Genomic DNA, 24999 nt, shown 5'->3' on the forward strand with positions numbered 1-24999 from the left:
AAGTGTTTAAGTGGATTGGGTGAAAATGGAGAGTATCATGGAGAAGAATCATGAGTCCTCCATGGGCTGGAGTGCCTTCAACAGAGGGGAGATCAAACCAGACAGACTGAAAATGGGGGAGAACAAAGCGGTCATGGGGACGCAGCTTTGTTTCCTGAAGACAGAAGATGACGGGCGAGTAGGATTGTAAGAGGATCCCGATTGGCTCGAATGCCGCGGATATTCCAGTGGGGGGGATTCCATGAGCCAAGCAACAATGCAGGAATGGTATATTGGACTGGGTTCTAGCTAGGGATAAGGAAACTTTTCTGTACTAATGCAGATGGTAGGAGCAAGGATCCATGGTGGTGGAAAAAATGCAAAAAAATTATGTAAATACATGGTGTACAACTTTGCTTCCAACATTTTTTCCCCAACATTTGAGGCTTTAGTGGAACAAATTGGTTACACATGTTTCATTCAAAGTATTTTCCATTGCTGGCCACTATTTTCTCCCATCTTTCGCACAGTGTATGAATTCTGCGTTGAAAAAATTGTTCACCTTTTGAAGCGATCCACGAATCGATCCAATTGGTGACTTCTTCATGAGATCGGAAGTGTTGGTCAGCCAGGCCACGCGCTATTGATATGAACAGGTGACAGAAGGAGAATATGGCGGGTGGGATAGAACTTCCCATTTTAACGTTTCCAAGTATGTTTTGACCTATTTTGCAACGTGCGGTCAAGCACTGTCTTACTGCAATAACCAATTCATCGTACCTATTGCGGTACTGCGGCCGTTTGCCTTTTAATGCTCTGCTTCAACACATGAACTGCGTTCGATAACGAGCACCTGAGATTGTTTCACTCTGTTTTAACACCTTATAGTACACGATGCCGAGCTGGTCCCACCAAATGCAGAGCATTATTTTGGAGCTGTGAATATTCGGTTTGGCCATTGACGTGGAAGCATGGCCGGGATATCCCCATGATTTTTTGTGTTTAGGGTTATCGTATTGAACACATTTTTCACCCCTGGTCACAATGCGATGCAGAAATCCCCTCCGTTTTCTGCTCTGAAGCAACTGTTCACAAACACAAAAACGCCGTTCAACGTCTCTCGGTTTCAGCTCACACGGGACCCAAGTTCCTTCTTTCCGAATCGTGCCCACAGCCTTGAGACATTTTGAAATGGCTTGCTGTGTCACTCCCACTAATCGTGCCAATTTGTCTCAAGTTCGATGTGAGTCTTCACTCAGCAATGTCTCCAATTCTGCATCTTCGAAAACATTCTCTCTTCCACCATTAATCCAGTCTACGACATTAAAACCACCGTTCTTGAAGTGTTGAAACCACTCGTGACACATTCTTTCATTAATAGTGTCCTTATCATACGTACTTTAGAGCATTCGATGAAACTCAGCTGCTGTTTTCTTCATATTGGAACAAAACAGTAACACCTTCCGCAAATGACGAGAATTACGCTCTAAACAGACATTTTCAATCAAGAACAACTTTATGACGCAGACACAAATCGACTATTGTTTGAATGAAGTTATGCTGACCGAGGTCCAAACTAACAGCCTGACGTCTGCGATCTGTTTCTTTCGACCGTTACTTACCACTGTCATCACCTATCGGCAAACGGCTGAAGCGAAGTTGTACACGTTTTAATGCAAAAACACACCCAAATACGTGTGGAAAATCACAAGGACGAAATGGATGCAAAAGGGAGACTCCTAGAGTTGTTACTGGTAGGTTTGAACGACACAATTGTTACGGACATGCTTTGGGAACTCAAATGTGAATTCATCGAGAGAAGGCAACATTCTTTTTGAGAACCACTATCAAAAAAGTTCTGTATTTGCAAGTGCAACAGGAAAGGAAATGACTAGTAGCGGTGTGGGGTGCCATACGATTGGCTGCGGAGTACGTATGTAGATGTACACGAGGGAACAAACATCTCAGCCTCATCTTCCGACAAGTAAGTGATGTCTAGTGGGAAATGAACAGGTGTTGTAATGGTCCCATTGATGGTTTGAAATTCTGTTGTTTCAGGTAGCATTACAAGTTACAGCAGCAGTTGGTGCTGAATGATAGATGCATTTTGCCAGCCTATGTGGCACCATAGGCAAATAATGAGGTATTCAAATGGACACTACGGTCTGTAATCTTTAACTGGAACTATCAGATACGTATTATCCAGAATGAGATTTCCACTCTGCAGCGGAGTGCGTGCCGATACTTTTCAGATCAACTGTGGAGTGTACATAGACGGGTGTGATTTCCTATCCAACACTGGCAAGATTTGTCGATTTGTTTAAAATTCTATTTTAATTGTACAGCTGAACCTGCATCTTTAGTAACAAAGTCTGAACACGTGTCACGATTATTACAGCAATGAATGATTATTGCATCAGAATTTTTTATTTCCACAAACTGCATTCTAAATTACAACGGACCACATCGGGAGCTAGTGTGTTTTCAAACTTCTACCTGGAACGAACACTACAGAGAAGGTAAAATTTTCATACGAAGTCCGGTCTGAAAAGGATAATTATTATATTTTATTGAAAGGTAACATACGGTGGGGTGAGACCAACTGAATCAATATAATGGGGGGTGGGGGATCTCAATTGGCTCAGACAGCTTTCCAGCTGGCAGCAACCTAGCCTGCCTCTGTTAGATGATCCAAATTTAGTGTATAGTTCACTTTATCTGTACCGTCATCCAAATTCGTGACTCCAAAAATAGTATTCAATCACAAATCCGGAAACCAAACTCGGCAGTGCAAAGGTAACACAGATCGGTGTCAATAGTGTCAGCACACTGAGTGACAATCGGTCCAAAGTTGTACACCGTCTCGCAACTTCTAGCACTTCTACTACTCTCGTCAGCCACGTATGCTCGACTGACGTAAAAGTTCGTGAACTAGAGTTTATTAATATTTCTGAAAGTATTGAACCCAACTTTACACTTTTAAGTTTACACTGAAAAGGGACAGCTGCACAGATGAAATTGTTAAAAAATGGGAACTTAACTTACAAACTTGCGAAGTAAATAAATAAAATATGTTTTATAACAAAGACAAATTGCCAGAACTTAAACTTGTGGGAACGTGTGTGGCTCGAGTGGATGAAGTTAGCCCTACCTGCTACAAATTACACAGTCAGGTCTAGTAAGTTAACAGTGAAGGGAATTCGTTAAACAGCTAACGAGGTGGCGACGACGAGGAAAGTGAAACGACGGCGGCACCGTACTCGGTACGTACCTCTCGGCACAGTCGGAGTCGACGGGAGCCAGCGGCTGTGGCGGCGGCAGCTTCACCGAGCAGTAGCTGGGGTCGTACGTCTCTTCTGTCACTCCGGGATCTGCTTTCGGAAGAAAGTTAACTGTCAGCAGTTACCTCCGCACCAGCACGTGACAGACAAAACAATATTAACTGAACTGTCCTGCCAGAGTGTCTTACCGGTGCACTACGTGGTCCGTGCACCGTGCGCTCCCCGACAGTAATTCTCTAGTCCACAAACAACACTCCGATGGCACAATGTTAATCCACGGAGCACCCGTGTGGACGTCAAAGTGGCACAATTTCTTACATTCTGCACACTACTGAGCACACACTACTAAGCACAGTGGTCATTTCCGTATTCAGATGAGATGCACGCACGCACACAGTGCGAAACACAATAGGCTTAAGTACCTGATTAAAAACTTTGTTACCGGCTGGGAAACCTGGCAAAGCAACTCTTTTCAGACTCGGGAGCCGGTACCGAGATACCCACCTGTGGCTATTCTTACACGGTTATCGGGTTTGGTCCCTTGGCAATGAGGTCACTATTTTAAATTGGTAGCAGCAGAACTACTAAATTAACAGTAGTAAAGCCACCGTGGATCAGTGCAAGTTTCCTTGTTTATACCGTCAGAAATAGTTTTCTGCGAACTCCGTTAAAGCGACAATTTCTCCGATTTTCTAATTGTCTTTGGTCACTATCAAATGATAGCTTTGTAGCTTCACGATGTAGTGAAGAACAATCAATTCAGGCCACGTGAACCAGAATTTAAATAAATTCCAGTTTATACGGCCTATAAATTCCAATTTATATTGCCTCTCGGTCCGATAGCTCAATATGAGGCACATTCAGAAAGTTAGTCTCCCTGTGTGTTTTTTTTAACAGAGACAACATAGTTACATGAAAAACTTTATTGGCAACAGCAATGTTTGGGCTGTTTTTTGACAGTTGCCGAAAGAATTGAGGTACTTGTCATATTGTGAGATCAACTTTTGTATTCCCGTCAATGAAGTCTGCCGCCAGTGTACGGAACCGACGTGTGACGGTCATCTTCAGCTCTTCACTGTTGTTGAAATGCCGGCTACAAGCCGGAAATTTCTTGAGGTACAAGAAAGATGAAAATTGCTGGAGGCAAGATCAGGACTGTATGCCAGATGTTAAACAACTCCCAGCTGAACTTCTGCAAAACAGCTGCTGTGTGCTGAGCTCTATGCCGACGAGCACTGTCACAGAGCAGCACAACACCTGCGGTAAGAATTCCACGCATCTCGTTCCGAGTGGCAGATTTCAGTTTCTCTGTTGTTTCACTGTAAGGCTAGGCACAAATTGAGACGCGTATAGCGCGTGTGGCACGACGCAGCACAGGGCGCGTTTTTGTAACATCACAGGTTCAAACGGAACCGCGCAAATTGCAATGCAGCGCGACTGGGACGCGACAGGCACCTGCGCCAGGTCGCGCGGCGTTGTGGTCGAGGCACAGTTTCTCGCATCGCGCGTGCCTCGCTTGCACCGTGGGAAATTTGAGGCGGGGAGCGGAAAAGTAGCCCGGCCATGTGCTCACATCGGAAAGGTGGATATGAGCAGTGGTAGTATTGCCCATACGATAAATTTTGCCTCACTGTGTACTAAATTTCATTGCCTTTGGGTAGTGTTTCTTTTTTCGCCATTTAAACACCCATCTTTCTTGTTAGTACATTATACTTTTCTGTTATTTATATCTGTATAGTTTTGTTTTGTTTCTCTTCTGTCAAGAAAAATGCATACTTCAGTAACTGATGGGCCATTGGCCACTGGAATTGTTATCATATGCCTCCGCAATGTTTTCAGATCGCAAGAAGTGACAGAGGGTAGTCAATAAGAAAGCAAGGAATATTATAAAATCATGTGATTAAGAATCAAGGTGGGAAAGTAAAACAAGGTTATTTTCTCGCTGCCTAGTATGCTGGAGTATCTGTACGATCCGTTACAAAAATTTAGAAAGGGATAATCTTGACAGGTGTGATCCCTTTGTGCTCCTGGTAAAAAGTGTCCAAAATCTGAAGCGTAGAAGTCTCACCGTGATTACTCTGTAATGGATGTAATAATGTAATACGACACACTGTACTACATGCGTGTAAACATCACATTTCCACTGCAAGCTAGAAACAGTCGAAAAGCAGTTACAAATAACAATGTTTTAATTGGTTCGGCATGATGAGAAAAAGCATTTCAATTGTTGCGAGCACGTTATCAGCATTAATAAACTAATTATACAACATGCTACACAACTGAAGAAAATGGTCGGTATTATTACAAAAGTAGGAATATCCTAAAAGAGTGTTATGATTAGATATATGTAATTTGTTGAAATGTACTGCTGACAAAGGCAGACCTACTTTCATGACAATGTTTTTCGAACTCCAACTCACAAGGCACACATGGCTAGCTTGTGCATTCCTGTCGCGCACATTGTCTTCCGCTGCTGACAATACACTGACCGTTGTGTTGTGCAACAGATCAGTTGTTTATTTTTCTCACTAACAACTATTTTATTTGCGATCACACATTGCCAGTTTGGCAAGCCGTAGGTGAGTAACCAGTATCTGGCATGTGCCTATCATTCCGCCTGAAGGAACGCTCGTCATTATTTTAATACTGCTCAGATCAAGAGAAGGAATGAAATCCTTTGGTAAGTTTCCATTCCCGTCGCTCAGTGTTAAAAATACGATGGGTCACGGGGATTCCACCAAAATTCCAACAGAATTGCCAATCTGTTTTTGTGTGAGTTGTTAACCTTTTCTCATTCGAAGAAGCATCACCGTTTGTGAGTAACGGCCACATTTCTCTTGGTGACTGGTTTAATTGTACTTCCTTTGTCACAATGTAATTTGCCAAACTCTCTCACAGCAGATATTGAGATAGAATTCCGAAATGGAGTGCCTCATTAAACAAGTAATTGGCAATCACAGAGCTCAATAGCTTATGAAAAACCCCATAGTGTCAGTTTGCAGTAACATAAAAGAAGAAATTTCATGTTTATTTTCATACTAGGAAGCTCTTGTTTCGGTAGCTGTCGATAACTCTTACAAAATAACAGTCACTGGAGTGAAATAAATAAAAAGGGAATTATAAGTACTGATATATAGATAAGAAAGTTCCGTGGGTTTAAGAATTGACAAAACACTCTCCTCCTTGTATGCTATCATTCGCCAAACTTTCATTTTGATGTCTCGAGCTGTTTAGGAGATATGAGAGATGCTGCGAGTATTTCATTCTTGCGGGCGTGAGATCGGAAGTGAGTGTGCTACGTGGGATCCATTTTCTCGAGATCGGAGGCAGATAGAGACCTCCTGCCAAATCTAAACAAAAATTCAGCATGTTAGCTAAATTTCATACGCAGCAACATATGGTGTAATAGAATAATAGAAGGAAACATTCCACGTAGGAAAAATATACCTAAAAACAAAGTTGATGTGACTTACCAAATGAAAGTGCTGGCAGGTTGACAGACACACAAACGAACACACACACAAAATTCAAGCTTTCGCAACAAACTGATGCCTCATCAGGAAAGAGGGAAGGAGAGGGAAAGACGAAAGGATGTGGGTTTTAAGGGAGAGGGTAAGGAGTCATTCCAGTCCCGGGAGCGGAAAGACTTACCTTAGGGGGAAAAAGGGACGGGTATACACTCGCGCGCGCGCGCACACACACACACACACACACACACACACACACACACACACACACACACACACACATATATATATACAGACATGAGCTTGAAATGAAAATGAAAGATAGAAATATATGGGGAGAGATAAAGGTGAACTAGAAAGCAACTGGAGATCTGGTATGAAAAAAGGCAAAAAAGCGTTTGTTAAGTTGATCCTGTGGTGAACTTGGGTTGGTAGACAGCGATGTGCATAAAGGGTAGGTGGTTGTGTTGCCGCTAAATCACGTTAAAGGACGGAAAAATTCGGGAAAATTTCAAAAAAACGTATTAAAAGGAGTGGTGTTGAGGTGAAAGATTACGAAACTGGGGCTAACAATAGTCTGACGAAGAAATAATGACGTTAAAACCTGTGGGGAGTGGCTAAAATGATCAGTGATGTGCGAAAAACGGAAGTGGAAATAAAGTGAAAGTTATTAGAACTAGCCGAAATGGTTGTTTAATACATGAAAGCAGCTGTTATTGAACTAGAAACGGTTAGCGGTAGTGTTGAAAGCGGAAAATAAAATTTTTTTGGTTATGGTTTGGAAGTGGGTTACGTATTATTGAGCATATATAGGCGGGATAAAATTGTATAGTAGATTACGGTAAAAGGGGAAGGTGAATACAAAGTGAGACTACTGGTAAAAACAGAAAGAGAAAATAAGACGACAGGAAAGATTTCAAAATGCAACAGCGACAATAACAAACGTAATTGTTGGGTTCAAATTAATGATATGCTTATAATAGAATAATAGAAGGAAACATTCCACGTAGGAAAAATGCACCTAAAAACAAAGTTGATGTGACTTACCAAATGAAAGTGCTGGCAGGTCGACAGACACACTTGCGCGCGCGCACACACACACACACACACACACACACACACACACACACACACACACACACACACACACACATATCCATCCACACATATACAGTTATGTATATGTGTGGATGGATATGTGTGTGTGTGCGCGCGAGTGTATACCCGTCCCTTTTTCCCCCTAAGGTAAGTCTTTCCGCTCCCGGGACTGGAATGACTCCTTACCCTCTACCTTAAAACCCACATCCTTTCATCTTTCCCTCTCCTTCCCTCTTTCCTGATGAGGCAACAGTTTGTTGCGAAAGCTTGAATTTTGTGTGTATGTTTGTGTTCGTTAGTGTGTCTGTCAACAAATGGTGTAATATGCACCAAACGCAAAATCATAGCGACCCCCAATTTCCGTTGCAAACTTTTTGAGGTTTGCGTAGTGTCTTACTAAAATGTGTGCATCACAATAAGAATGGTCATTAGCGAGTTGATGGACACTTCGTCACGAAGCTGACATATAACGCTACAAGTAAGGCAAAAATCATATACTTTCAGTGAATAGTTTCTGTAAAATCGTTTGAGAAAGGTAACAGGTACCGCGCGACTCGTGCGTGTCGCGCTGAAGTGTCGTGTCATGTCACTTCACATGTGCTATATGCGTCTCAATTTGCGCCTAGCCTAATGGTCAGCATTCACTGTTTCACCTCTGGGCAGGAAATCAATAAGCAGAATGGCCTCCCTGTCCCAAAACACCATACACATCACTTTCTGTACCGAAACTGTGTGTCCGAGTTTTGTCTCAACTGGAGATGCAGTGTGACACCAAAGCATCAACTGCTGATCAGTTTCTGGGGTCGAGTGAGAAATCCACGTCTCATCACCCGTGACGATCCCGTCAAGGAACTCGTCACTGTCATCACGATACCACAGCAGTAATGTCAGTGCTGTTCCTAAGCATTTTATTGTGCGCCCACGTGGCAGGTTTTTCGGCACCCATGTGGCACAATTTCTTAAACAGCAGGTGCTCAGATACAATTCCGTGTAATGAGGATTGAGACACCTGCAGAAAATGGCTGTCGAGCTCCGTAATTGCACAGCGACAATTCTCCAGGATGCGCTGTCACAGCTGCTCAATCAGGTGAGCATCGATTAGGGACTGTCACACACTGAACTCTTCACCACGGACACTTTGACGAATCTTTCCGAAAAGACCTATACCAGCGGTGCACCATCTGTTTGCTCACAAAGTTCTGCCCACAGACCCGACAGATCTGACGACTAATTTCGATAGGCGTTAAGTTTTGTGCATTAAGGAATCTTATCACTGACCAAACCTCACAAGTGGCAGGGGAACGAGTAAGAGACGCGATTTTGGGGGACTTCTGTGACAGTATTGGCACCGGGCAGGGTCTGTCCAGCTGGCATTCGATCCTCGTGTCAAGGATCTGTTGTGCATGTGCAATTTTCCCTGCTAAGTAAGTCTACTTTAAAAAAAAAAACTTCAGGAAACTTACTTTCTGGATGTGCCTCGTAATATCTAGCATTTGTTTTTCAAATCCTAGATTTTCCTTTGTTGATTTCACATCAATTTTCATTAGTTAACATTTCAATTTTATATTAAATATTGAGCTCAAATAAGAGTTTGCCTCTACTGAAAAATGAACTAGAGGCACCGCGATAATGAGACGAAGATGCTACCTGTGCAGCTACTGGTGATTCAGTTTACTGGGTTAGAATTTTTTGTAAACAGGACCACTCTGAAAACTTCGATGCAATAGCAGCACTCACAAAACAAACAACTGACACTTATTGAATTGTGGCCCATTGTACAGATAATTGAGGAAATTGTAGTACCAGCGCAATGTTTGTACAAACTGATAACAATTATCGATTTTATGACAAATGAGACAAGAAGTTTACTCTCGGTCTTGCTTGTATCTGTCAGTATATTAAATAATTCACAATACTCTAACCCCTCCCACTTTACAGGTTCAATGTCATTAGAACGTATTTGTCCTGTTGTGCCACATTGTCTGATAGTGTACTACTATTTCGGTGCACTATTCTTTCCCAAAGCACTAACTGTTTTAGTCCACGATTACAACTTGGGCAGTATAAGAACTGGCAAGCGTTAGAGTGGACAGTGACAAAAGTACATAAACTGAAGTTAAAATACATTTACTGGGCAGGTATGAGCAAAATGTACTATAGAAGAGTACTGACAAAAAAAAAGAACAGTAATAAAAAAGCTCAAACTGAGAAATGCTGCAGGAAATGACAGAACTCATATTAAGCTTAATAAAAATCTGGGTCCGTAAGGTGGACAATGGCTCAAACAATTCTAGTCACACACTGGAGGAGCCCCAAAAGAATTTCAAGTAAATGAAATAATAATTCTAAAACCATGGTAATTTAGGAATGGACAATGAAGTTGTCTCATTACACTTCTCAGTATACAGGGTTGTGAAAAATTCGTGCACTCTGACTTCACAGTGAGATTCCTCACATACGAGCGACACAAAAATGTCTCACAAAATTTCCTCCTATGCACATTTTGGGCAGTAAACTGGCAATACTGTAATCACATATATGGTAATTATCTCTGTCACCAAATAGAGCAGTGCTGTGCAGTTGGTGTAGTGGATTGGGTTAGTATGCAGAAGGTCAAGGATTCGATTCTGGGTTCAGAATAATTCGTTTTTACTTGCGCAAAGTAATATGCACGGTACGGTACCTGACATCTTCATTGTCATACAGATACTACAGTGAGACTTCTAGACATTTGCAGTTATGTACAACTAACACAGAAAATGAAGTACAATTGTTTTTCTTGGCCAGCTTTTAAAGAAGCCTTTTGCACACCACGTACGCGATTTATTTCGCGTCACTGCATCTACTGGATTACAAACCTGTTTTGTGTGTACCCTACTCCTACTGTCTCGTGAAAATTATTTGCAAAGCACTTTGTTAGCTCTACTGGCGACATAAGGCCCTGACGAAATGTAACAGACCTGAGCGTGGTAAGAATAGTGGTCAGTATTAGTCAATGATACAAGATGCACTGGTGTGAAACAATTTGCATCCACAATGTGCTAATGGTTTCTTTAAAAGCTGACCAATGAAATTTATTACATTTCCATTTCTGTGTTCGTAGTATGCCACTGCGAATGTTTTGACCACAATCGAACCCTCGACTTCCTGCATGCTAACCTAAAATGCTACTATTGCACCAGCTGCACAGTGCTCCTCTATTTGGTGACAGAGAGAGTTACCGTGTACGCGATTACAGCATTGCCAGATAGCGAGTTTTTAACATTCCAAAATATGAACAGAAAGAAATTTTGTGAGAGATTTTTGAATTGCTCGTGTGTGAAGAATCTCACTGCAAAGTGTGAGTGCGGAAATTTTTCTTTACTCTGTATACTGTGAACTAATAGAAGGGTTAATCTACAGCACAATAATTACATTTACAGCATATCATCCCCCAATAAGGCTGGAGTGTGTTCCAATGTCAGTAGTAGTTAGCAGGTTTCAGCTCTAACCTGACTAATCTAAAGGGATTTCCATACAGACCATAAATCTTTGGTCGCTGTTGGCAATTTAACTGTAGCCTACAATACGTTACGGCTAGACGGACTACTGCTTAAGCTAAAATGAACTGTACAGTGCACTAAGCTACTAAACTACTGACGACGTATAGACCTCCTTTAGTCACCGAATGAAAATGTTCGAGTAAATTGAATACGATAAAAAAATGGACTGGCCCATCAATCAGTGTTGGTTCCCCATTTATTTAACAAGATACATTCCAGTAATAATTCTCCAAAGTTTTGCCGTCCAGATGATACTTCACTTTTTAAAATAAATAAATTATTTTCAAAAAGGTGAGAAACCACTTCAGAGGAACCGAATATGCTAAACACTTTCTACCCTTTTAAAGGGACCCGGACACCGGGTGCAACTGCAGTTAGCACGGGAGAGAATTTAGGTGGAACTGACTCTTAGATGTCACGAGAGGCAGACCCACGAGGAGGCGGGCATTACTGTACTGTGAGTAGAGGAGCAGTCACAGCAAAATGGGTCGGCAGGAGAGCTTATCGACTTAGAATGTGGACTACTCATTCGACGTCATCGGAGTAACAGTTCCGCCAGACACATTTTGACCCTTCCGAAGTAGACCGGGTTAACTGTCGACAACAAGACTGCAAAGTGGAAGTGCGAAGGAACGGTCGCAGCACTGCGCGAGGCGAGGTGGGAACACCGTACGCGACATCGGCAATAGGCAGGAGGAGTCCGAGTAGTCCAGCTACCACAGTGACACAGTGTAGAGTGTTAAAAAGAATGGGGTACAGTGATCAAGCAGCTCCCGGTAAGCCACACATTTCTGAAGTCGGTGCTAAACGGAGCTCGAAGTGGTGTAAAGACCGATGCCACCGGACAGTGGGTGACTAGAAATGAGTGACACGGAGTGACAAATCACACTATCCCGTAGCAATCCGACGGAGAGATCCGGTTTGGCAAATTCCTGCAGAATGTTACCTGCCGGCAAGTTTAGTGAGAACAGTTTAGTAAGGAGGAGGTGGTGTTACGGTACGGGGCAGTTTTCACAGTCAGGCTACAGTCCCCCTATTGTGCTTACGAAAACACTAAAGTGGGACGATAAAAGATTTAATAGTATTACGTATCGAGTACAGCAGAACAGCAGTTCCGAGACAACGACCGACTGTATCAGTACGAAAATGCACCCTGTCGTAAAGCACGATCTGTGAGGCAACGGTTTGTGGACCATTACATCTCCAAATTGGGCTGGCCTGCCCAGAGTTCCCTCTAAGCACAATGGACCACCATCCGACTTCACAACCTTCTCCGGTTTCGGCTCTCGAGGAGGAACGGGCTGCCATTCCTCCACAGACATTCGCACCCCTCAGCCCACATTAATGCTGACAGGTGTCCAGATACTGTCAATCAGACAGGAGAGCCTGTCAGAGACCCAATAAAGAGAGACATCCGCGTATCCCGATCGACGAGCTCGACAATACGATGCAGAATATACACTACAGCAGAGCATTTACACCACAACCTGTCGCCTAAATATACTCCCGTTGAGAAACAATGGAACACGTCAAACGACTAGAGATAGGACATTCGTATTCACAGTACACGTACGTCAGTACATCGGGCAGAAACGATTAGCACGTCGACCGATGTGTTCGATGCCTATATCGATATCACGACGCGACACCCCGTACCGGTAAACCGTGCCCGAGGCTCTCGTCAGTGTAAGCCGAAGGTGACGGATCGGTGTGACCCGAGCAGACCTGCGGGAAGCCTCGTAGACATATGCACGATCTGTTTTGACGGTACAGTGACTTCGAAATAGGGCCATTATTGGCACGAGGAAATGTGACGCATCTATTCGGGAAACTACTGCTCGTACGGGATGAAGTGTTTCGGCAGTGCGACAGGTGTGTGCAGAACGATTCACAGAAGGCCGTAGTACGCGACAAGGTGGGTCGAGTCACACCACGCAGACCACCTCGTGAGAAGACCCGACACCTCATCCGAACGGCACTGCGGGGCAGATCTGCATCCTCCTCAGCTACGGCGCAACAGTCCGTAGCCGTTTATTGCGGCACAGGTGCCAGATGACAACAGTGTACAGAACGACGTCACTGGGGACGGGAATGGCACCGGACGGTCGCTTTCTGACAAATGTGAGGTCGGGTGTGTTCGAAAATAACGGTCGCATTTTGGTTTGTCGTAGGCAGGGGGAGTGGCAGCAAAGTGACTGAAGTTCACACAAAACATACAGTGCCAACTCGACTCTTTACAGTGTGGGGTGCTATCGGGTACAACCACAAATCACAGTCGGTGTGTGTCCCACACACACTATGATCAGTGTGTCTTATACAATGACATGTTGCGGCCTGTAGCCGTATCCTTTCTGCACGATACCTCAGACACCATTTTTCAGCAAGACGATGCACTACCACACACTGCTGCACGAACAAGTACCTTCTCGGTGTCACAAGATGTGAGCCTTCTGCACTGGCAAATCACAAGACTTGCCGTAAATCGAAAATGTGTGGAATGTGGTCAAATGATGAGTGCAGTACTGTGATCCGATGCTAATCACCACAGATGAAATTTGAAACGAGGTGAATGCAGCACGGATGCATTACACCAGAGGCTGTCACTCGCGTCTTAAATGCGTCGATGTAGGACAAGTTATCAGGGCCCTCGGCAGACCCTGTGCCTAGTAGGCAATGGGACACATGCGGAACAAAGGTGACTGAAATGCTAATCAATTCAGCAGAACACATTAAAGTGCTTGTCCTGTGAACATTAACATCCTATCTCTAGTTGCTCAATATGTTCTGTTTTTTTTTCTTTTTTTCTGAAAATAAGTATCTACTTTTAATACCCTATCAATTTGTAGCATTTGGCACACACATTGGAACTGTCAATGGTATTCTGAAACAGTCACCAGTTTCCTGGCACCTCGTGCAAGTTGCGAGATATCAGCCGACAGCAGGCAGTGAACTGAGAATGGAGAAGTGTACCGAACACATCAGTTTCTAGAAACTCTGCAATGAACAAAATTGTTTTTCCCTTCTAGATATTAGGCATGGATCTAGAAAGGCTATACAGTACCTCAACATTCTTTAGCAACCTATTCTACAGCTACCCTCCAAACCACAGAGGTACCTTGCAGAGGGTACTTCCCACTGTAACACTTATTAAGGCTTCTTCCTGTTCCATCCACGTAGGTAGCAACACCACAAATGATCGTGCCAACGTCCTCTGCTATGTGCTTGCCGTAATTAGTCTGATATCGTCTCTACTCACAATGGGAACAATACGTGGTACGCGATATGTATAACATAAGGACGGAAGTAAATTTCACAAAATTTGACACGGCCAAGAAACCAGATGGCAATTATAAGAGTCGAGGGACATGAAAGGGAAGCAGCGGTCGGGAAGGGAGTGAGACAGGGTTGTAGCCTCTCCCCGATGTTATTCAATCTGCATATTGAGCAAGCAGTAGAGGAAACAAAAGAAAATGTTGGAGTAGGTATTAAAATCCATGGAGAAGAAATAAAAACTTTGAAGTTTGCCGATGACATTGTAATTCTGTCAGAGACAGCAAAGGACTTGGAAGAGCAGTTGAACGGAATGGACAGTGTCTTGAAAGGAGGATATAAGATGAACATCAACAAAAGCAAAACGAGGATAATGGAATGTAGTCGAATTAAGTCGGGTGATGCTGAGGGAATTAGATTAGGAAATGAGACACTTAAAGGAGTAAAGGAGTTTTGCTATTTGGGGAGCAAAATAACTGATGATGGTCGAAGTAGAGAGGATATAAAATGTGGACTGGCAATGGCAAGGAAAGCATTTCTGAAGAAGAGAAATTTGTTAACATCGAGTATAGATTTAAATGTCAGGAAGTCGTTTCTGAAAGTATTTGTATGGAGTGTAGCCATGTATGGAAGTGAAACGTGGACGATAAATAGTGTAGACAAGAAAAGAATAGAAGATTTCGAAATGTGGTGCTACAGAAGAATGCTGAAGATTAGATGGGTAGATCACGTAACTAATGAGGAGGTATTGAATAGAATTGGGAAGAAGAGGAGTTTGTGGCACAACTTGACTACAGGAAGGGATCGGTTGGTAGGGCATGTTCTGAGACATCAAGGGATCGCCAATTTAGTATTGGATGGCAGCGTGGAGGGTAAAAATCGTAGAGGGAGACCAAGAGATGAATACACTAAGCAGGATGTAGGTTGCAATAGGTACTGGGAGATGAAGAAGCTTGCACAGGATAGAGTAGCATGGAGAGCTGCATCAAACCAGTCTCAGGACTGAAGACCACAACAACAACAACAACAACAACAACAAGAAGTAACACATATCAACAAAACTTCGGCCAACCAAAGAAAGTATTGCTACTGTCTAATACAGAAAGAAACTGGAAAAAATACGTAACAAGATGAACAGAAATAACACTTTTATTCGAACACAATAATTACGCTGAAGTCACTGATTTATGACAGTCCCCTGGACATGAAAAAAGGGGGCACAGTTCTTAATAGGGTGTGTGACCATCCCAACGAGAACGCATGCATGGGAACTTACTCCCAAGGTTACCAAAAGGTTGGTAAGCAGTTCTTGTTGCAGGGCATTTTATTCATCTGCCACGACAAGTTTTGGGAAGATCTTTGATGCGCAGCAACACATACACTGTATACTTTCTTATTACAATATGCTGCATATTTTCGTATTATGAAAGTATAAATTCAAATTCCACCAAACACAGCACTTTAGTTCTGAAGCATTAAAATAGAGATAAGGCAATTATAGCTTATGTCACGTGACCTCACCAGCCAATGACAACAGATACTCAGAACATAGGACATGTGGTGTAGTCAGCCAATAGCAACATCAATTAAGTAGCATGAACACACAAATTGGGAAAGTTAATGGTTTAAATTCATGTACACATTGTAACTACAAGACAAGCTAAGCTTTCACATATAATATTGGTCTTTTCAGCATGTGTTACACTTTAAGATACATCACACAAATGTGCCAGTAAAATTTTAAGCAGTGACATTAATGACTGGTCTTCTGGGCTCGAAATTATTCTAAGTGGCTGGTACTCAAAGTCTTAAGTTTTAAATGAGTGACAAACACACTGCGATTTAAGAAATTCACTGCACATTCTCAATCTTAACATAATTCATCTGGCATAAAAGGAAATTCACTTTGAAAATAATGCTTTTCAAAGAACCATTCGTAATATTTTCCTGCGACCTCTTAAGATGTGGGTTTGTTTCAGCAGCTGCCAGAGAACAGGCGTTACTGGGCATCGGCAGCTACGATGCTCTAGGAACCCCGTATGTTCATACACATACAGGGTGTTACAATAAGGTACAGCCAAACTTCCAGGAAACATTCCTCACACACAAATAAAGAAAAGATGTTATGTGGACATGTGTCCGGAAATGCTTAATTTCCATGTTAGAGCTCATTTTAGTTTCGTCAGGATGTACTGTACTTCCTCGATTCACTGCCAGTTGGCCCAATTGAAGGAAGCTAATGTTGACTTTGGTGCTTGTGTTGACATGCGACTCATTGCTCTACAGTACTAGCATAAAGTACATCAGTACGTAGCATCGACAGGTTAGTGTTCATCACGAACGTGGTTTTGCAGTCAGTGCAATGTTTACAAATGCGGAGTTGGCAAATGCCCATTTGATGTATTGATTAGCACGGGGCAATAGCCGTGGCACGGTACGTTTATATCGAGACAGATTTCCAGAACGAAGGTGTTCCGACAGGAAAACGTTCGAAGCAATTGATCGGCGTCTTAGGGAGCACAGAACATTCCAGCCTATGACTCGCAACTGGCAAAGACCTAGAACGACGAGGACACCTGCAATGGACGAGGCAATTCTTCGTGCAGTTGACGATAACCCTAATGTCAGCGTCAGAGAAGTTGTTGCTGTACAAGGTAACGTTGACCACGTCACTGTATGGAGAGTGCTACGGGAGAACCAGTTGTTTCCGTACCGTGTACAGCGTGTGCAGGCACTATCGGAAGCTGATTGGCCTCCACGGGTACATTTCTGCGAATGGTTCATCCGACAATGTGTCAATCCTCATTGCAGTGCAAATGTTCTCTTTACGGATGAGGCTCCATTCCAACGTGGTCAAATTGTAAATTTTCACAATCGACATGTCTGGGCTGACGAGAATCCGCACGCAATTGTGCAATCACGTCATCAACACAGATTTTCTGTGAACGTTTGGGCAGGCATTGTTGGTGATGTCTCGATTGGGCCCCATGTTCTTCCACCTCCGCTCAATGGAGCACGTTATCACGATTTCATACGGGATACTCTACCTGTGCTGCTAGAACATGTGCCTTTACAAGCACGACACAACATGTGGTTCGTGCACGATGGAGCTCCTGCACATTTCAGTCTAAGTGTTCGTACGCTTCTCAACAACGGATTCGGTGACCGACGGATTGGTAGTGGCGGACCAATTCCGTGACCTCCATGCTCTCCTCACCTCAACCCTCTCGACTTTCATTTATGGGGGCATTTGAAAGCTCTTGTCTATGCAACCCCAGTACCAAATGTAGAGACTCTTCGTGCTCGTATTGTGGACGGCTGTGATACAATACGCCATTCTCCAGGGCTGCATCAGCGCATCAGGGATTCCGTGCGACGGAGGGTGGATGCACATATCCTCGCTAACGGAGGACATTTTGAACATCTCCTGTAACAAAGTGTTGGAAGTCACGCTGGTACGTTCTGTTGCTGTGTTTTTCCATTCCATGATTAATGTGATTTGAAGAGAAGTAATAAAATGAGCTCTAATATGGAAAATAAGCGTTTCCGGACACATGTCCACATAACATATTTTCTTTCTTTGTGTGTGAGGAATGTTTCCTGAAAATTTGGCGGTACCTTTTTGTAACACCCTGTATAGTATTATGAGAGCTTACATGACATCACACAAGGAATACGACATCAGAGGATACTCCAACAGCACAGGAATTTTGTAAACCATACTAAAATGCGTAATTTGGCCTGAAGGACACATTCATATGTCCAGATTCACAACAAAGTAGGCCACAACCTGAAATTAAGCTTTTCAGTGTGCTTGTTGGGATGGAAATTTTCTTGGAATAACGTTACTGCATTGTCTCATGTTTGGTTCTTTATTATGGTATAATGTTATACGTAGCAGAAAATGAAAATGTGCTCTTAAATTTAGTGAACAGTTGAAACTAGCCAATAGTGTGGAATGAAACACTTTGTTTCTTATAAACTGACTGCATCTGCGGAAAAGATTAATAAAAGCCACTCTTACTTAGCAAACAGACAAAAATAACTTCATTGTTGTGCAAGGCGATTAATGCTTAACTGCCAAAAACGTGGAAATAAAATGAAATCAGAAAACAGAAACTAATAACATATTCTAGCCTTCCGTAATTATGTAAATGTATTTTAATTCACGTGATAGCTCCTGGCCACAGTAATCCATTTTGTTTTCATTTGATGTGTGAGCTGTAAACAAAGAGGAAACAGCAAAATCACAAAATGTAAACACAGGTCACTATAACAATTTGTCCATTATATTTGGACTGTTGAGCTCTGTGGCCGTGGATAATGATATTTCATTGTAAAAATACAGCAACCAGCCACTTTTTAATGCGTTTTATTTATGCCAATATGCATTTCGGGTTTGCAGTAACTGAAGATCCATGTAATTTGCCAGCTGAAGATGGGTGCAAACCCGAAATGCATATTGGCATAAATAAAACGCATTAAAAAGTGGCTGGTTGCTGTATTTTTACAATGAAATAACAGGTCACTATTCCCGTCCCCACTACAACCCAGACTGTTCTGCGCATGCACGAATCTGGCAGCTTGGGTACACAAAAAAAAATTTTCTGGTTAGCACGATTGATTCTTGCTATTGCTGAAGCCACACTTCAAGTAGCCAGAAGCGGGAGAAGGTATTGCTCCCACGCAACTCAACTGCACGTGCGGCTGAGCACGCTGGCAACTGCGCGAAACAAACTTCACGTAAACAGTTGTGACGTCGTGCTCATCAGAAGCAGTTCGCTGTTATTAAGTATTCCACAGTCTCCATCCTAAAGCCTTCGACACATTTTGCTTTTGGCAGGTGCTTGTGTGTGCATCGTGTTTTGTTGTTGTAAATGGAGCACTTTCCTTTGCAACTTAAGTTTTATTTTGGTTTAATTCTCTCGTTTATGTTTTATTGCTGCAGTATTATTCTGCAGTAGCGGAATACAATAAAAGTCTTTGTTAGACTATCAGTTCTTACCTGTCAAAATTACAAAAAATTAACTGAAGACTAAAGCAATGAAAAACTCCCAGAATTCTAAAAAATTCCCAGGTTTTCTCCTCGATAAAATAATTCCCAGGTTTTTCCCGTATTTCCCGGTTGTCCCGCAGTGTATAAACTCTGAATAAAGAAACTGGATTAGCAGTTGTGCATATTTCCAGTTTCGTCGATGACAAAGAGAAGAGTGGGGACTCTCCCCGACATGTGTACAAAATTTCATGCCACTGTGGTGGTTAGTCTGGCTGTGAGTCGTCTAAGAAACGGGTCGTGTATCTGAGCTCCATCAGAATTATGCTACGCTCTAAAGTGGAATGACGTGTCAACATAAAATTCCTCACAAAGCTTGGAAAATCCGCCACAGAAACTTTCGATTTGTTGAAACAAGTTTACGACTATCAGTGTCTATCTCGTACGCAAGTTTTTGAGCAGGCTACTACGTTCAAGGACAGTAGGGAAGACATCGGAGGCAATCTAAAATCGGGCAGTTCTCTCTCTCTGAAGAGAATGCGGAGAGGATCAGTACAACTGATCGAGAACACCGCCATCTGAGCATTCGAGCAATTTCATAACTTGCTCGCATCAGCAAGGAAACCATTGGGCAGATTTTGCACGATGCTCTGGGCACGACACAGGTTTGTGCTTAAGTGGTGCCGAGAATCCTCATAAATGAGCACAAGCAACATCTAGTAGACTGCTGTGCTGACACTCTTGAAAACATTCAAAATGACCCTGATTACCTCGGTGAAGTAATTATGTGTGATAAAAATGGATATTCCAATATGATCCAGAGACTGAGACTGAGAAGAGCCCTCAGTCCCCGAAGATGAAAAAGAAGAAGAAGAAGAAGAAGAAGAAGAAGGCGTGCATGAGAAAATCAAAATTTGAACCAATGAATATTGGGTATCTGTGGGGCTACCTACATTGATTGGGTGCCTGGAGGTCAGACTGCCAATCGAGCATATTATGTAACTGTTAAAGACCTGAGTCGAAACAAGGCCCCAGGAGTAGACAACATTCCATTGGAACTACTGACGGCCTTGGGAGAGCCAGGCCTAACAAAACTCTACCATCTGCTGAGCAAGATGTACGAGACAGGCGAAATACCCTCAGACTTCAAGAAGAATATAATAATTCCAATCCCTAAGAAAGCAGGTGTTGACAAATGTGAAAATTACCGAACTATCAGTTTAATAAGCCATGGATGCAAAATACTAACGCGAATTCTTTACAGACGAATGGAAAAACTGGTAGAAGCCGACCTCGGGGAAGATCAGTTTGGATTCCGTAGAAATATCGGAACACGTGAGGCAATACTGACCCTACGACTTATCTTAGAAGCTAGATTAAGGAAAGGCAAACCTACGTTCCTAGCATTCGTAGACTTAAAGAAAGCTTTTGACAATGTTGACTGGAATATTCTCTTTCAAATTCTGAAGGTGGCAGGGGTAAATTACAGGGAGCGAAAAGCTATTTACAATTTGTACAGAAACTAGATGGCAGTTGTAAGAGTCAAGGGACATGAAAGGGAAGCAGTGGTTGGGAAGGGAGTGAGACACGGTTGTAGCCTCTCCCCGATGTTATTCAATCTCTATATTGAGCAAGAAGTGAAGGAAACAAAAGAAAAGTTTGGAGAAGGTATTAAAATCCATGGAGAAGAAATAAAAACACTGAGGTTCGCCGATGAAATTGTAATTATGTCAGAGACAGCAAATGTCTTGGAAGAGCAGTTGAATGGAATGGACAGTGTCTTGAAAGGAGGATATAAGATGAACATCAACAAAAGCAAAATGAGGATAATGGAATGTAGTCGAATTAAATCGGGTGATGCTGGGGGAATTAGATTAGGAAATGACACTTAAAGGAGTAAAGGAGTTTTGCTATTTGGGGAGCGAAATAACTGATGATGGTCGAAGTAGAGAGGATATAAAATGTAGACTGGCAATGGCAAGGGAAGCGGTTCTGAAGAGTAGAAATTTGTTAACATCGAGTATAGATTTAAGTGTCAGAAGTCGTTTCTGAAAGTATTTGTGTGGAGTGTAGCCATGTATGGAAGTGAAATGTGAACGATAAATACACTCCTGGAAATGGAAAAAAGAACACATTGACACCGGTGTGTCAGACCCACCATACTTGCTCCGGACACTGCGAGAGGGCTGTACAAGCAATGATCACACGCACGGCACAGCGGACACACCCGGAACCGCGGTGTTGGCCGTCGAATGGCGCTAGCTGCGCAGCATTTGTGCACCGCCGCCGTCAGTGTCAGCCAGTTTGCCGTGGCATACGGAGCTCCATCGCAGTCTTTAACACTGGTAGCATGCCGCGACAGCGTGGACGTGAACCGTATGTGCAATTGACGGACTTTGAGCGAGGGCGTATAGTGGGCATGCGCGAGGCCGGGTGGACGTACCGCCGAATTGCTCAACACGTGGGGCGTGAGGTCTCCACAGTACATCGATGTTGTCGCCAGTGGTCGGCGGAAGGTGCACGTGCCCGTCGACCTGGGACCGGACCGCAGCGACGCACGGATGCACGCCAAGACCGTAGGATCCTACGCAGTGCCGTAGGGGACCGCACCGCCACTTCCCAGCAAATTAGGGACACTGTTGCTCCTGGGGTATCGGCGAGGACCATTCGCAACCGTCTCCATGAAGCTGGGCTACGGTCCCGCACACCGTTAGGCCGTCTTCCGCTCACGCCCCAACATCGTGCAGCCCGCCTCCAGTGGTGTCGCGACAGGCGTGAATGGAGGGACGAATGGAGACGTGTCGTCTTCAGTGATGAGAGTCGCTTCTGCCTTGGTGCCAATGATGGTCGTATGCGTGTTTGGCGCTGTGTAGGTGAGCGCCACAATCAGGACTGCATACGACCGAGGCACACAGGGCCAACACCCGGCATCATGGTGTGGGGAGCGATCTCCTACACTGGCCGTACACCACTGGTGATCGTCGAGGGGACACTGAATAGTGCACGGTACATCCAAACCGTCATCGAACCCATCGTTCTACCATTCATAGACCGGCAAGGGATCTTGCTGTTCCAACAGGACAATGCACGTCCGCATGTATCCCGTGCCACCCAACGTGCTCTAGAAGGTGTAAGTCAACTACCCTGGCCAGCAAGATCTCCGGATCTGTCCCCCATTGAGCATGTTTGGGACTGGATGAAGCGTCGTCTCACGCGGTCTGCATGTCCAGCACGAATGCTGGTCCAACTGAGGCGCCAGGTGGAAATGGCATGGCAAGCCGTTCCACAGGACTACATCCAGCATCTCTACGATCGTCTCCATGGGAGAATAGCAGCCTGCATTGCTGCGAAAGGTGGATATACACTGTACTAGTGCCGACATTGTGCATGCTCTGTTGCCTGTGTCTATGTGCCTGTGGTTCTGTCAGTGTGATCATGTGATGTATCTGACCCCAGGAATGTGTCAATAAAGTTTCCCCTTCCTGGCACAATGAATTCACGGTGTTCTTATTTCAATTTCCAGGAGTGTAGTTTAGACAAGAAGAGAATAGAAGCTTTCGAAATGTGATGCTACAGAAGAATGCTGAAGATTAGATGGGTAGATCACATAACTAATGAGGAGGTATTGAACAGAATTGGGGAGAAGAGGAGTTTGTGGCACAACTTGACAAGAAGAAGGGACCTTTTGGTAGGACATGTTCTGAGGCATCAAGGGATCACCAATTTAGCATTGGAAGGCAGCGTGGAGGGTAAAAATCGTAGAGGGAGACCAAGAGATGAATACACTAAGCAGATTCAGAAGGATGTAGGTTGCACTAAGTACTGGGAGATGAAGAGGCTTGCACAGAATAGAGTAGCATGGAGAGCTGCATCAAACCAGTCTCTGGACTGAAGACCACAACAACAACAACAACAACAACAACAACAACAACAAGAACAACAACATGTAACTGTTCCGAAGACCCTCCATGAATGTGTGTGACGAAGGAGACCAGATTTGCGGAAGAATCGCTCACGGATGCTTCGTCAGGACAACACGTCAGCCTGTGACGTTACATTTGTGAAGATGGAGTATCCACCGTATTCACCTGACCTAGCCCTGTGCAACTTCTCTCTTCCAAAACTGAAGTCTGTGCTCAAAGCAACCGGGTTCGAGTCCGTGGATGCAGTGAAGGAAAAAGCTACGAGCCTCCTCGACAGCACAACAGAAAGAGTTGCGGCACTGCTTAAAACGGTGAAAAATTCACACGGAGCAATGTGGGGATTGGGGAGGAGACTACAACGGAGGGGAGAGAATTTCAGGTGTGTCAGTTTTTTTAATAAAGAGTTGGAGTGTAAGTCCAGTTTCTTTATTGCCAAGCCTTGTAGACCTAGATGTAAGACACATCCCAGACATCCTCCCACCACCACCTACTCCAGTCCGGTCACAAGCACCACCTGTGAAACCAGGTGATCTGCAAGCTAAGTTGCAACCACTGTGCCGCATTCTACGTGGGCACGACTACTTACAAGCTGCCTGTCCCCACAATAGGTCACAAACAAACTGTGGTCTACAAACAGTTGCACCACTCAGTAGCCGACTACACTGCCCGACATCATTTCAATGACTGCTCAAGCCTGTGCCACCTGGATCCTTCCTTCCAGCTTTTCTGAACTGTGCAGGTGGGAACTTTCCCTGCAATATATCCTACATTCCCGTAACATTCCTGGCCTCGAACTTTGTTAGTCATTGTCCTTCACCCACCTATCCCTTCCCTGTTCCCACTCCAACACTACACAGCCTTCTATTCCACAAGCACACCCACAGTCTTTACTTCTCTACCTTCCCGTTTCCCCCATCCCCCTCTCCCTCTCCCTCTCCCTGCCCCCCACGTCTAACCTCCCGACTGTGTCTAGCTGCCCTACACACTCCCCACCTCGTCTCAGTATGCTCTCACAAGCAGCACTACACCTTACCCCACCTCTAAAATGGTACCCCTGCCCCTCCCACCCGAGCCACCCAGATTGCTCTTCCCATCAGGCAGAATTCCTCGCAGTCTAGCCTCAGTGGCCACAGATAAAGGTCGTGTGTGCGGGTTGAGCTTGCACATATGTATGTGTGTGTGTGTGTGTGTGTGTGTGTGGGGGGGGGGGGGGTCTACTTCGTCTCCTCTATGTGGTGAGCAGCATTCTTTCTCCTGCATAGTACTGTCATTATTCCATGCTGGATTTTTCATTGTTTAATTTGGTCCAGTTCCAATTGTGCTATGTTACTTGGCAGTGACACGTCATGCAAAAATTACATCCTGCACGCAAATGCACATTTCTAGATTCCTCACTTACTGCTGGTTCATAAGACTTTTAAAGTACACTTTTTAGGGATAGTTGCT

At 43.9% G+C, this 24999-nt stretch overlaps 1 protein-coding gene across 2 annotated transcripts in view; it reads right to left on the reverse strand.

Moving 5' to 3' along the window:
* LOC126108916 (RNA-binding protein 45) overlaps positions 1–24999 on the reverse strand; it is a 109198-nt gene that overhangs the window by 40044 nt on the left and 44155 nt on the right. The window contains exon 8 of one of the 2 annotated variants that reach the window (XM_049914279.1): positions 3251–3350. In XM_049914279.1, the coding sequence (XP_049770236.1) occupies positions 3251–3350 (100 nt within the window). Of the gene's footprint in view, positions 1–3250; positions 3354–24999 lie in introns of both variants that reach the window. The other variant, XM_049914278.1, reaches the window with a different exon arrangement.

The sequence above is a fragment of the Schistocerca cancellata genome, chromosome 11 (genome assembly GCF_023864275.1).
Source record: "Schistocerca cancellata isolate TAMUIC-IGC-003103 chromosome 11, iqSchCanc2.1, whole genome shotgun sequence".
Taxonomy (NCBI): Eukaryota; Metazoa; Arthropoda; class Insecta; order Orthoptera; family Acrididae; genus Schistocerca; species Schistocerca cancellata.